This window comes from Rattus rattus, chromosome 5 (assembly GCF_011064425.1).
Source record: "Rattus rattus isolate New Zealand chromosome 5, Rrattus_CSIRO_v1, whole genome shotgun sequence".
Classification (NCBI taxonomy): domain Eukaryota; kingdom Metazoa; phylum Chordata; class Mammalia; order Rodentia; family Muridae; genus Rattus; species Rattus rattus.
The window spans coordinates 46,957,699-46,971,078 of NC_046158.1; the positions used below are offsets into that span (position 1 = coordinate 46,957,699).

The 13,380-nt window shown below is 42.4% G+C and overlaps 1 protein-coding gene across 2 annotated transcripts in view; it reads left to right on the plus strand.

The window, feature by feature from the left end:
- Bbs5 (Bardet-Biedl syndrome 5) overlaps positions 1–12,858 on the plus strand; it is a 20,277-nt gene extending 7,419 nt beyond the window's left edge. Inside the window, exons 4-12 of one of the 2 annotated variants that reach the window (XM_032903436.1) lie at positions 389–438; positions 566–693; positions 1,700–1,835; positions 3,525–3,620; positions 7,161–7,223; positions 9,738–9,872; positions 11,509–11,592; positions 12,284–12,307; positions 12,446–12,858. In XM_032903436.1, the coding sequence (XP_032759327.1) occupies positions 389–438; positions 566–693; positions 1,700–1,835; positions 3,525–3,620; positions 7,161–7,223; positions 9,738–9,872; positions 11,509–11,592; positions 12,284–12,307; positions 12,446–12,547 (818 nt within the window). In that variant the 3' untranslated portion in view covers positions 12,548–12,858. The remainder of the gene's footprint in view (positions 1–388; positions 439–565; positions 694–1,699; positions 1,836–3,524; positions 3,621–7,160; positions 7,224–9,737; positions 9,873–11,508; positions 11,593–12,283; positions 12,308–12,445) is intronic. The other variant, XM_032903437.1, reaches the window with a different exon arrangement.
- The last annotated feature ends 522 nt before the right edge of the window (positions 12,859–13,380 follow it).

A 13,380-nucleotide genomic window follows, 5' to 3' on the forward strand; every position in this document is an offset into this window, starting at 1 on the left:
GTTGGTAGATGGTTTTGTATGGGTTTTACACATTTTCTTTTCCTGTGTTGAGAATAGTTTTATTTCATCAAAGAAGCACAACTGACCCTCAATTTCTGATGCTCCTGCCTCCGTCCTCTGAGCACTAGGGTTAGAAGTGTGTATCCCTGTGCTCTGTTTATCCAGTGCTGAGGATCAAGCTCAGGTCTCCATGGGGCTAAGGAAGCATGCTACCCTCTGAGCCCCATTCCTAGCCTCAGTTTGTATCTACTTCATAAAAAACTTAAAAAGTTGTGTTTCTGCCCATGTTCGATTTGTAAAACATCTGGGATTTGAATTTATTTTTACAGTACTGTTTCTCACTTTGTGACCTCATGCTCTGTGTTTCCTTTGTGTGTTTGTATTTTAGCTATTGGCTACAACTGCATATTGAATATTACAACAAGAACTGCCAACTCTGTAAGTCTGAACCCTGGTGAAGTATATGTGTCCTGAGGAAACATTGGATATTTAAAGTTAAGGCTTGCTTCCATCTTGAATGGGAACTTGCTCTTTAACTCTAAACTTTGCAATAACTACTTTACAGAAACTCCGAGGCCAGACGGAAGCTCTTTATATATTAACAAAATGCAACACCACCCGGTTTGAGTTTATATTCACAAATCTGGTTCCTGGGAGCCCCAGACTTTTTACTTCTGTGATTGCAGTGCACAGGTACAATGGCAGTTTTGACTGTATCCAGTTACTTTGATGTAATGGTGTAAAGGGTAAAATCTTACAGATGTCTAACAGTATCTTCTAGTTGCAAATATCACAAAGATATTTAGAATAATATACTTCATTATCAGATAAGCAGCTTGAAAGAATTTATAAAGCACACTTGTAGTACCACCACTCTGGAAGATAAAGCAGGAGGATTAGGGGGTCTGGGCTATCCTGGGCTACATAGCACCACCCTCTATAAAATATTAGAGTACTGAAAAGATTCTACTAAATTAGCTAGGTAAAAATTTTAAGTAATTAGTTTAAAAGAATTTTAGAGCAGACATTCAAGTGTTTTACCTAAATAATTTTTCTTTATAGCTAGCTATCTCTGTTTGCTCAGATTATTAATAATGCTTCTCTGACCACTTTTCATGGCCATGCACCAGAACCAGAGCTCTCTTTGTTTGACTTAAGGAGTGCTGTGACCAAGATGAGACAGGGAGCACATAGTAAATTCAAGGCTAATATCTAATTTTTTAAAAATACAATAAAGCCAGGCACAACTTTAATCCCAGCACTTGGGAGGCAGAGGCAACCTGATCTCTGTGAGTTTGAAGCCAGCCTAGTCTCTGTTGCACAGAGAAACCCATCAGGGTCACACCACCATGACAGAAGACTACGGTCACACATCCTTACTGAAAAGGGAACAATATTTTTTGTTCTTTTGGGGTTTGCTTTTGCTTTTGCTTTTGCTTTTTGAAGCAGCCCCACTCCATATCCCTGACTGGCCTAGAACTCAGTATATTGTCTAGGATAGCCTCAAAATGTCAACAATTCTCCTGCCTCAGCCTCCTAAGTGATGAGATTACAGGCCTGTGCTATCAGCATTTAACGTGATAATTGAGTCATGTCCAGAGCATTAACAGCCGAGGACTTTAGCAGATGAGTAAACACAGCCTAACAAACCACATTTTCCATTTGGAGTGACTGGTCTCTCGTTTATTCTCTTTTGTAGAGCCTATGAAACGTCTAAAATGTACCGTGATTTTAAGCTGAGAAGTGCAGTCATTCAGAACAAGCAGCTGAGGTTATTACCACAGGAACATGTGTATGATAAAATCAATGGTGTGTGGAATTTATCCAGCGACCAGGTATCTATCGTGTAGAGCAACTAGCCTTTAGGACTGTTTCAACAGCCGTTTCCTTCTGTCATTGGGGTTGTGTAATCATGAGCGTTAGCATTGGCGATCTGGAGAAGTTAGCATTACAAAGCTTTAGACATGGAACAATATTCTCCCTTTTTTGCCTTCTCATAGTTTTCCTTCTGAGTTGCAGGGTTTACAAGCATGCACCTAGCCCAATCATTCATTCATCCTGTGTGTGTGCTTAGCTTTGAGACAGGGTCTTATGTAATCCAAGCTGCCCAGGAACTCAACTTTCATCTGAGTGCAGGGCTCACAGAACCCACTCAGGCAGCTCACAGCCACTTGTGACCCCAGCTCCAGGGTGTCCGATGACCTGGCCTCCATGAGCACTAACACTCCCATGTGCTTAACCGCACAGAGACACATACGTAATAAGAATAGGTGTGCGGTGGTGGCATACTGTGTAAGCCCAGCACTGGGGAAGCAGAGGCAGGCAGATCTTTGTATTTAAAGCCAGCATGGTCTACATAGTGAGTTCCAGGACAGCCAGGGCTACAAAATGAGACCCTGTCTCAAAATAAAATAAATATTTTTAAATGTTTCATTATTTTTGTCGGTAGTGGTGTTAGTTTTATTTCTGTGTATAGGTCTCTTGCCTGTGTGTATATCTGTGCACCACATGTGCCTGGTGCCCATGAGGCCAGAAGGGGTCATTGGTTCCCTTGGAACTGGAGCTAAAGGTTGTTGTGAGCTGCCTTCTGAGTGCTAGGAACTGAACCTGTTTTGTCCACTGAAAGAGAACTAGTGCTCTGAACCACTGAGCCGTCTCTCCAGCCCCAGGTTTCAGTTGTTGAGAAGAAGTCTCACCGTATAGCCCAGGCTGGCTCTAACCTCATGGTCCTCCTGCCTTAGCCTCCCAAGCCTGAGATTATGGACGTGAATCACCACATCTGACTGTAGTTTTGATCTAGTCAGTATTGAAGGGTCATCAAATATATCTGAGATGGATGGATGGGTGGATGGGTGGATGGATGGATGGATGGGTGGATGGGTGGGTGAGTGAGTGAGTGAGTAGGTAGGTGGGTGGGTGGATGGATGGATGGGTATGAGAAGTATAAGGTTTTACTCTCAGTTGCCATAACTCCTTTGCTCAGGCATATCACGAGTTTTGAATGATAATCATAGAAAGATATAATACTTAGAATATGCTATGTGCCAGGCTCTCTACTTACATTTACAAAATACACCAAGAAGAATTCTGTGGGTCAGTGAATGGCTCAGTGACAGCCTGAGTTTGATTCCTGGATCCCCTAAGGTGGCCAGAGAGCTGTTCTCTGACCTCCACCTCCACTCATGCATTTGCATGCATGTACACACACACACAAACACACACACACACACACACACACACACACACACACACACACACACACACAATTTTTAACTGTGTCCACAGACAAACGCTCTAACTTTAATGTTTCACTGTCCTAATGTCCTGCTGCTTAATGGTCCCAGGCCCAGGCATTCTGTCACCCGGTTGTGCTAGCAGTAAACAGTAGAGTCACTGCTACTCCATAACGCTGAATTGTTGTGTTAATGTGCTGCTGAATGATGAGGATGATTCTGGGTCCCAGGTAACAAAGACTAGGGGTGCTCACAAGCAACCATTGATTGACCTCTGTCTTTCTTCTGCAGGGGAATTTAGGAACTTTTTTTATTACCAATGTGAGAATTGTGTGGCATGCAAATATGAATGACAGTTTTAATGTCAGCATACCATATCTGCAAATCGTAAGTACATGCATTTTGCTTACCTCCTGTAAATGTAGAATCATTAATAATTCCTTTTACGTGCTGTTGACTAAAAGCATGCTTTTGGGGCCTGTCAGAGAGCTCAGCAGGTTAAAGTGCTTACCGCCCAATCTGATGCCCTGAGTTCAATCCCCAAGACCCACATGGTGAAGGAGAGAACCAACTCCCAAAGGTTGTTCTCTGACCTCCATACTCACTCACTTTGGCATACATGTGTGTCCTCCCCAAATAAATAAAGTAAATAAATGTAATTAAAGTATACTGTAAGTAAATAAAGCATAGTTTCAAAATGTTGATTGTATTATTTTGACAGAGCAAAGACTTAATGTATTTATAAGTCAGGCACAATGGTGTACACTTTCAGTCCTAACACTAGAGCAATAAAGGCAAGAGAACTTCTATAAGGTCTGGGCTAGTCTACATAGCAAGCTTTAGACCAGCCAGTCTACACAGCTATTCATAACAGTTACGAACTTGCCTGTATTTTCCCCTTTGTGGCACTAGGAATTGACTTAGAATCTTGCATTTGCTAGGCAAGGATTCTGCCACTAAGCTGCATCCCAACCCTCAACTCTCCCTCAGCTTGCTAGTAAGAACTGTACACTGTGTGATGTGTGCGTGCCCTGCGATCTCCCCCCACTCCTCATCCCTGCTCTGGGGAGGTGGACAGTTGGATCTTTGTAAGTTTGATGCCATAGCAAGTTCCAGACCAGCCAATGTGACATAGTAAGACTATATTTCACACAAAAAGAAAAGAGAAAATTAAGTATCTGAAGGACCTTGGCTGTAACTCCCCAGCAGGGTGCCTTGCTAGTATGTGCAGTCCTCAGCACTGAAGGAAAGGCTTGGAGACATGGCTCAGGGTTAAGAGTGCTCGCTCTTCTTCCAGAGGATCCCAGTTCAGTTCCTAGCCCAATATCAGGTCTCACAACATCCTGTTACTCCAGCTCCAGTAGTTCTGACACCCTCCAAAGCAGTGGTTCTCAACCTTCCTAATACTACAGCCCTTTAGTACAGTTCCTCATGTTGTGCTGACCCCAACCATAAAGTTATTTTTTTTAAAGATTCATTTATTTAATGTATATGAGTACATTGTAGCTGTCCTCAGACACACCAGAAGAAGGCATCAGACCCATTACAGATGGTTGTGAGCCACTATGTGGTTGCTGGGAATTGAACTCAGGACCTCTGGAAGAGCAGTCAGTGCTCATAACCGCTGAGCCATCTCTCCAATCCCATAAAATTATTTTTGTTGCTGCTTTCTAACTAGTTTTGCTAGTGTTATGAATCATCATGTAAGTATATGTGTTTTTAGATGGTCTTATCTGTGAAAGGCTTGACACCCCCCCACACACACACACACACACAGTCTGGCACACACAGGCTGGGAACCACTGCTCCAAAGGCACGTGTGGCATACACACTAAAGATCACACACATGAATGAACATCAGGAAAAGAGAAGCAAGCCAGGGAGCAGCAGTCCTCCTTGGCCTCTGCTTTGGTTCTTTCCTTGAGCGCCTGCCCTGACTTCCCTTTTGTGACATGATTAGGACATGTAGGTTGAATAAACCCTTTCCTCCCAAGGTTGCTTTTGGCTGTGGTATTTTATCATAGCACCAGAAGCCCCAAGACAGCATCACTGTGTGCCCAGTGACCCACAGTCAAGACAGCTATGAACCAGAGCCCAGCCCCTGCTACTGAGCTTCATCTGGGCAGAGGAAGCAGCACAGTAAAGGAACAATCACGGCGTGATAGGAAGGAAATCTAAGGAGATGCGATCACTTGGTTTATTTATGGTACTGGAGATCGAACCCAGGGCCTTATACAAACTAGGCAAGTACTCCAGCGCTGAGCTACCTCTCCAGGCAGAGATAACTTGTCAAGGCTGGGAAGACCTGACATGAGTATTTGACAAATTGTTTATATTTATGGCAGTGTTCCTGCTGCTCTGTGTTCGTTTATGTGACTATTGCTAACCTAGCCTGACCCTTGTTATGCTGAATAATTACTGAGCGGTAAACAACCTGTGCTTTCTGTTCTTCAAATAGAATATTTTTTGTTATTTAAGAATAGGGTTGCCAAATGTGGCTTCTGGAATAAATTCAGCCTGACCCAAACAGCTTGCAATGTGATACATCACGGCTTGTCACTGCAGTAGTCATGTTCCAACTTCAGCTCTAGCCTCAGCCACTGCCCTGACTCCTCACAGGCCCAAGCCATGTGTGTGTGTGTGTGTGTGTGTGTGTGTGTGTGTGTGTGTGTGTGTGTGTCCTGTCTTACTAGCTTGTGTCACATAGATAGATAGATAGATAGATAGATAGATAGATAGATAGATAGATAGATAGATAGACAGACAGACAGAGGTTGACATTTTTCTTAACTTTCTATTGCTGTGATGAAACACCATGATCAAAAGTAACTTGGGGAGAAAGGGGTTTTATTTCCGTTACACATCCACATCATAGTTCATCATTGACGGGACAGGAACCTGGAGGTGAGGACAGAAGCAGAAGCCATGGAGAAGGGCTGATTATTTCCTTGCTCCCAAAGAAAACAGACCATTAAGCTTTGAGCACTTAATGGCTTTTCTAACCCCAAATTGAAAGACCACTGCATTCCTCCCAAAAATACATCTGTTCCAGCAGTATCCCATGAGCTGGTATATTCTCTCTTAGTTAGGGTTTCTGTTGCTGTGATAAGGATCCCGACGAAAATCAATTTGGCAGGGAAAGGGTTTCCTTTCTAGAGAACAGTCTATCATTGAGGGAAGTCAGGACAGGAACTCAAACAGGACAGGAACCGGGAGGCAGGAACTGATGCAGAGACCATGGAGAGAGGCTGCTGGCCTGCTCCTCATGGCTTGCTCAGCCTGCTCTCTTATAGGACCGAGGACCACTAGCCCTGGGTTGCACCAACCACAGAACATATCTCGTATCATGAATTAAGGAATGCCATACAGGCTTACCTTCAGGCCATGTATGGGGACATTTTCTCAGTTGAGGTACCCTTTTCTCAGATGTCCCTAACTGTGTATATTTGACAAAAACATAACCAGGACAAGGTGTGAGAAACAGAATGGTATGCATAAGCTTAATCTTGCTATAGGAGCCAGGAAGTGGCTCATAACTGGAAGAGTGTCAGCCTTTTGTGTGAAATAGTCAGAAACCCTGTTGACTCTGGAGGGTTGGGAATATCTGAATATTGTGTATGACTTTATCAGTCTGGCCCTGTGTTCATATTGTGGTTTATTGATTCCTGCAGGAAGAGGATAGATGAGGGGCTTCTAATCTTTAGATTGTGAAGAGCAGTTCTGCGAAAGTGGTGTGCCGACCCACACCTATGATCCTTACACTCAGAGGCTAACGCAGGAGGAGTGCTCAGAGTCCAGGCCAGCCTGAGGCACAGAGCCTGCTTCAGAAGTCAGGACTACAGCACAGTATATAATTAAAGCATGTAGGAAAGGGTTGCTACTGTCACTGAATAAAAGCGTGCATTTTTCGTTTTTCATTTTATATAGCGTTCAATAAAGATCAGAGATTCAAAATTTGGCTTGGCTCTTGTCATAGAAAGCTCTCAGCAGGTAAGATATTCAACATGTGTACTAAACTGATAAACTTTAACTCTGTAACCAGGTTTTCAGTTGTTCTTCTATAGTAGCCAGTTTACATGCAGCAGTATCAGCTAGAAATGCATGTCTGTGAAGTGTCCTCCCTACCTGTGTGTGTTTGCCACCACTCTAACTCAGGAGCCCTGCCTCAGCCTCCTAAGTGCTAGCTAGGGTCATGGACGTGAGGCACCACTTCACACTCTGCCAGTTTGCTCGTTAGTTAGATGGATACAATCATTATCGCTAGGATATTACTGTAATTATGAGGGGGATTGTTGTTGTAAAAATATAAAAAATCAAACAGTCTTTTTACTCACTCTAAGTCCGGCATTACACCCCCAAGATATCTGCTAGGTATCTTAAGTCTCAGTCAGCAAAGCCTCTCACCTGCTTTGCTCCATCCCATATCACACTGTGGAAGGCCTCTCTCTGAGCCTGGCAGCAATCTCTCTACTTATCTAGTTCCCAAGGCAGGTGTCCATGCCAGAAACACACATCCCAACTCCACAGCTGCCCATTGTGTCCAACCGCCACACACTTTCCTACACTCAAACCCGCACATAAAAGAACACACAACACATTAACCTTTGACCCAATTGATAAGATATAATTGCCCACCTAAACACACAAAGCCCAGTACACAAGAACATTAATAACAACCTGTATATACAGAGTGGACTCTTAAGGTCGGCTTCCATGTTGTCTCCACCATGGCTACCCTCTCTGTCTCTCCTATCTCTCCCCTTTCCGTTCCAGTCTCCTCCTCTTCCTTCAAACTTTTCTCCCGCCCATCCTTCCTTCTCATCCAATGACAGGCCTGCCCTCCTGTACCTGCCCTCACCTGTATTTTAAAATTCAATGGGGAGAAGGTTCTGCTGTAGTCACCAGAGTCATGAGTAGTGACTAGGCAGCTGTCCTTGAGGCAGTGGAATTAGCATCAAAATACAGATAACTCCAGGGCAAACCACAGCAGGGGATCTCTGTGCTAGGTCAGCACACTTCATACATTATCCCAATGTAGTAACTCCACAAAATGGTGGCTGCTTTCTCCCTCCTCTTACAGGCCTGGGAGCTGAGGCCTGAAGGAGTTGGGAGCCTTCCCTGGAGTCTCAAAGCTGCTGGGGATGAGACTATTTCATCCCATTTGTCTGATCCACACTGCTTGAGCAACAGGGTCTCTCAGACCAAGCAGTATGTGCCAAGAAACTGCTGCACACCCAGTACGCTGTAGTTTTGCAGAAATCCTTCTGACACATTTAAAACACTTGACTGAGGGACTTGAGCTCCATGGGGAGAGACCAAGCCGCCCTCGAGCTCATGGTTCTCCTGCTTCTCCCTCCTGCGTGCTAAGACAGCAAGCATGTACGACCATACCCCAGGTACAAGTTTTAAAAGTGAGTTATCAGAGGTACAATCCTTTTTTTTTCTCTCTCTCTCTTTTTTCTTTTTTTCAGAGCTGGGGACCAAACCCAGGGCCTTGCGCTTGCTAGGCAAGCACTCTACCACTGAGCTAAATCCCCAACCCCCAGAGGTACAATTCTAGTTACTCTCCAACCCCCTGCTCCTTTATGATGTACTCAAAAGAAGGGAGAAAATTATAAAATCACTTCTAAATTTCAAAATGAATGTCTACTCTCTCCCATTTACTAAGTACCCACTATGTCTAAGAACTGTACCAACAGGATATACTTTTTCCCATTTAATAAAACCACTTGATAACCATTTCATGTTTTTTTAATGAGGCTTAGAAAAAGTGAGGAAAGAATATTGTCAAATATTAACTATTGTATTGATCCAGAATTGAACCCAAAAGTATATGCTTTTTTTTTTTTCTTGAGACAGGGTTTCCCTGTGTAGCCCTGGCTGTCCTGGAAATCGATCTGTAGAGCAGGCTGGCCTCTAACTCAGAGATCCGCCTGCCTCTGTTGGGATTAAAGGTGTTCGTCATTACCATCTGACCCTTTACCTCTGATACTGTGCTACTGTTTTTAACTTTCTGTCAGCCTGGGTGAATCATAGTCAAGATTCTTTCCAAACCCTTTAAGGAGACAGCTTCAAAGAGACCATTTTTTAATGGATGGTCTATTCCTTCTCAAGACCTAGTCCAAGAAAACCTCAGTTCCTTTGGCCATCACTCTCCACTGTGTTTCTCACCTGGAAAGATGAGCTTGTGTTTAAAATAGGAAGTTATGTGCGATTTGGCACACATCCAGCTAAGGGAGACAGGGCTCAGGGGGACAAGTTAGAGGTGAGCTGCTCCCGGGGTCCTGCGTAGCGCACGGCTCTTCCATGGCTCCCTGGAGGCTTGCTGTGCTCTCGCTGTGCTCCTCCATTCCTGTGCTTGGAGTTTCAGAACAGAGTTACGTTCTGAAGGGCAGCAAAGGTTGATGTTCCAATACAAGGACAATTAGAGTGATTTCATTTTATCCTGAATGTATTTTCCTCAGGCTTGGGTTTTGTTTTGTTTTTCTTAATTTTTTCTTACAGAGTGGAGGATATGTTCTTGGCTTTAAAATAGACCCAGTGGAAAAACTACAGGAATCAGTTAAGGAGATCAACTCACTTCACAAAGTCTATTCTGCCAGCCCGATATTTGGAGTGAATTATGAAATGGAAGAGAAGGTAATTTGCTCAGTGTCAGAGATGCAGAGTTTGCTGAATTGCTTTCACACTACCTATGAAATTCAAGAGTAAACTCACTGTGTACAAACTTTCAACATGTGTGTGGATCTTGGTCAAGTGAGCATTGTCACAGGCCAGCCATCTCTAACTGGTAGCCATTACTGTCTTCTAATTGGTTGCTTCATTGATCATTCCTCTGTGCCCAAGCTGGTAAGCAGCCTTTCAAGTAAGTGTCCATGAACATGGCTCTTCTGCCACTACAGCCCCATTAGCTTGGACAAACCTTAAAGCCTCGTGGATGCCAGCCTGGTTTACACAGCAACTTCCAGGGCACCCTGATCTACCTTGCCTCCAGAGAAGTCATTACTATTTACATGTGGATACTTGCTTGTGAATGCAGGTGCCCTCGGAGCCCAGAAGAGAGTACTGGATCCCCAGGAGCTGGGGTTATAGGTAGCTGTGAGCCAACTGACTTGAGAAGTAAACTCAGGCTTCTAAAAGAGCAATTGTTCTCAACCACTACACCATCTCTCCAGCCTCCTAGAACTGTATGTCTTATTTCATAGTTTATCTCCATAATTTTATTATCCAAGTCAGTAAGAAATGTTAGGCTTCAAGCATGGAGTTGTTGAAAGCAGCCTTGCCATGTCTTTCTTAGATGCACTGTTCTGCTGACTTGGGATTTACTGTTTACTTCTAGCATTGCCAAAGGTAGCTGCGCTCAAGACGTCGTGGGGTTATCTTATCTTGCATATTAATTCCATTTACAAGTCTTCCCTGCGCCAATTCCTTCCTTCCCATTCAGACTGAGATTGCTGCTTGAGGAACAGTATAAAACCAGCAGTCTTTGCAACCTGACCTTGAGTCCCAGGTTTCCTGTATCCTAGGCACCTTTAGCTTCATGTTTCTCTTTACTGGATCCAGATGACCTCCTCACAGCTGCATGTACACAACCTCAGCTATGTGTACAAACATACAGGGTACACAGAAGTCTCCTGGTGGCATTGTTCCACTACCTGTCCTCTCTGGCTCTCATTTCTCCTCTTCCTCCTCTTCCTCTCCCCAGCTCCTACCCATAACCAGTGATGGTCAACCACTCCCTCACTTCTCACGCACCCTCTAAGTTCTTCAGGGTGCTTCTCTGACTAGCGTCTTTCTGTCTGAAAGGACAGCATTTGTGTCAAGTTTTTTATTTTAAAAACATCTCTAAATACATTAAATATATATACATATTTCCTGTTTTAATTATTTTGATGGGGGCTGGAGAGATGGCTCAGTGGTTAAGAGCACTGTCTGCTCTTCCAGAGGTCCTGGGTTCAATTCCCAGCAACCACATGGTCACAACCATCTGTAATGGGATCCGATGCCCTCTTCTGGTGTGTCTGAAGACAGCTATAGTGTACTTATATATAATAAGTAAATACATCTTTAAAACATTATTTTGACAATGTTGACTTCAGATTTAAAGCCTGACACTTTTACACCTCAAGATGATTTTACTATGAAAATATAAATTATAGAATTACTTGAGTGGTTTGAGTTGTGTTACCCTTAACAAGCATTTGTAGTTTTCACAGTACATTTTTCTAAGATAAAACTTGTTTAATATTGACTCTGAAATCTTCTTCATTTTTAGCCACAGCCACTTGAAGCTCTGACTGTTGAACAAATTCAAGATGATGTGGAAATAGACTCTGATGACCACACGGATGCTTTTGTGGTGAGCACCAGAAGGAGCTATTACGTTTCTTACGATGTGTGTCTGAGTCATGTTGAATTACTAATGCTATGACTGTGTAAAGCATAGTATGTCCTGATATTTTTGACATGAGTTTGAGGGAAATTTTTTAAGTGAAATAATTTCTTTTGTAAGAATACTTTTAAATTCCCAACCCAGGAAATAGTTTGAGGACAGTTATTTAGAGGATTTGATTTGTGGCATGTTAAATATCATAATTAAGTTAATGTCTTTACAGAATTCATCCTTAGGAAATGATCTTTTTAAGTTTACCTTACTTTAGAAGGATATATGTTTCCAAACAGGTATTATTTAGCCATCATACTGACAATGTTGGGCTGGTGTGGTAGCACAGCCTTTAGTCTCAGCACTCAGGATGTGGAGGTGGGTAGATCTGTGAGTTCAAGGCCAGCCAGGCAGTGCTACACAGTGAGACCTGCCTCAAAAGAATAAAATATCGCTTTCTAATGTTTCCATATCCTACAGTCTCATGAATCTAACCATAATGCGTCCACGGCAGCATTATAGGTAGAGAAACTATTAATTAAACACCCAGCAGCCAAATTGAAAGAGACCTAGTTAATCAATCTTTCTGAAAGTTAATTGCCTGATCCTTTGACCCCTGGTTTGTTTTGTATGAAGCTTGTAAAATATCATTTTCCTTATGTTATAGGCTTACTTTGCTGATGGGAATAAGGTAAGGACATTCTGTTTCTAGCTGTTTTGTTATGTTTCGATGTTCCAGCACCTAGCAGTCACCTAGTGACACACTCTTTGTTTTTTCCTCTTCCTTGCCCATTTTCTGTTCCCATCTCATCTTCTTCCCTTCCCAAAGCAACAAGACCGTGAACCTGTATTTTCAGAAGAGCTGGGGCTTGCCATAGAGAAGCTGAAGGACGGAGTCACACTACAGGGGCTTTGGGAAGTGATGAGTTGATCTTGAGTTGAGCTGGATCTCTGTTTAAAGATATCTCACGATTAAAAGATACTACTTGCCTGCTATAGGCATGGGAAAGTTATCTATTTATAGCTTTTATATTTTATATTTTAAGACTTTTTAATAATTAAGGAAAAACTCCTTAATTTTAGAAAACTATCAGTTTTCTAAAAGTTACATTAAAAATTGTAACTGAAATGTACCAGATCTATAAATGTAAATATTGTACCTGACACTTGTAAAAATAGTAATTTTCAAATATTAAACAATTGTATCATGTTGCATTTAATAAAGATTTTTATGCAGTACCACTTAATGTTTTGAAAGTATTATTTAAAAAAATAAGATCATTCTTTTCTTAAGAAATAATCAAATACTTTTTAACTCTAGACATCTAGTTTAAATATGTTATCACAGGACTTGAAATGTAAAACTGTAATTCAAATTACAGTTCTGTTTGTTTGTTTTTGAAACAGGGTCTTACTATGCAGCTCAGGCTGTCCTGGAACTCACTATATAGACCAGGCTGGCCTTGAACTCACAGAGATATATCTCTGCCTTGGAGGCCTCCAAAATTACAGTTCTTAAATACATCATTTTTATAAAAACTAAGAATTTTAACTATGTATATCACTATAGAATGTTAATCTATAAATAACATCATGAGAGTCCGTTGAAGGTTTCTCAGACAACATCTGTGGACCTTTCCAACATCATCTGGCTGCAGTGACAGTCTGAAGAACATTTATGGACTCTTTCCACAAATAATCGTACTTAGCCAAAGGCACCGCTTTTCGTTAGTGAGAAAGGAATGGGCACAGAAGTACCTTTAA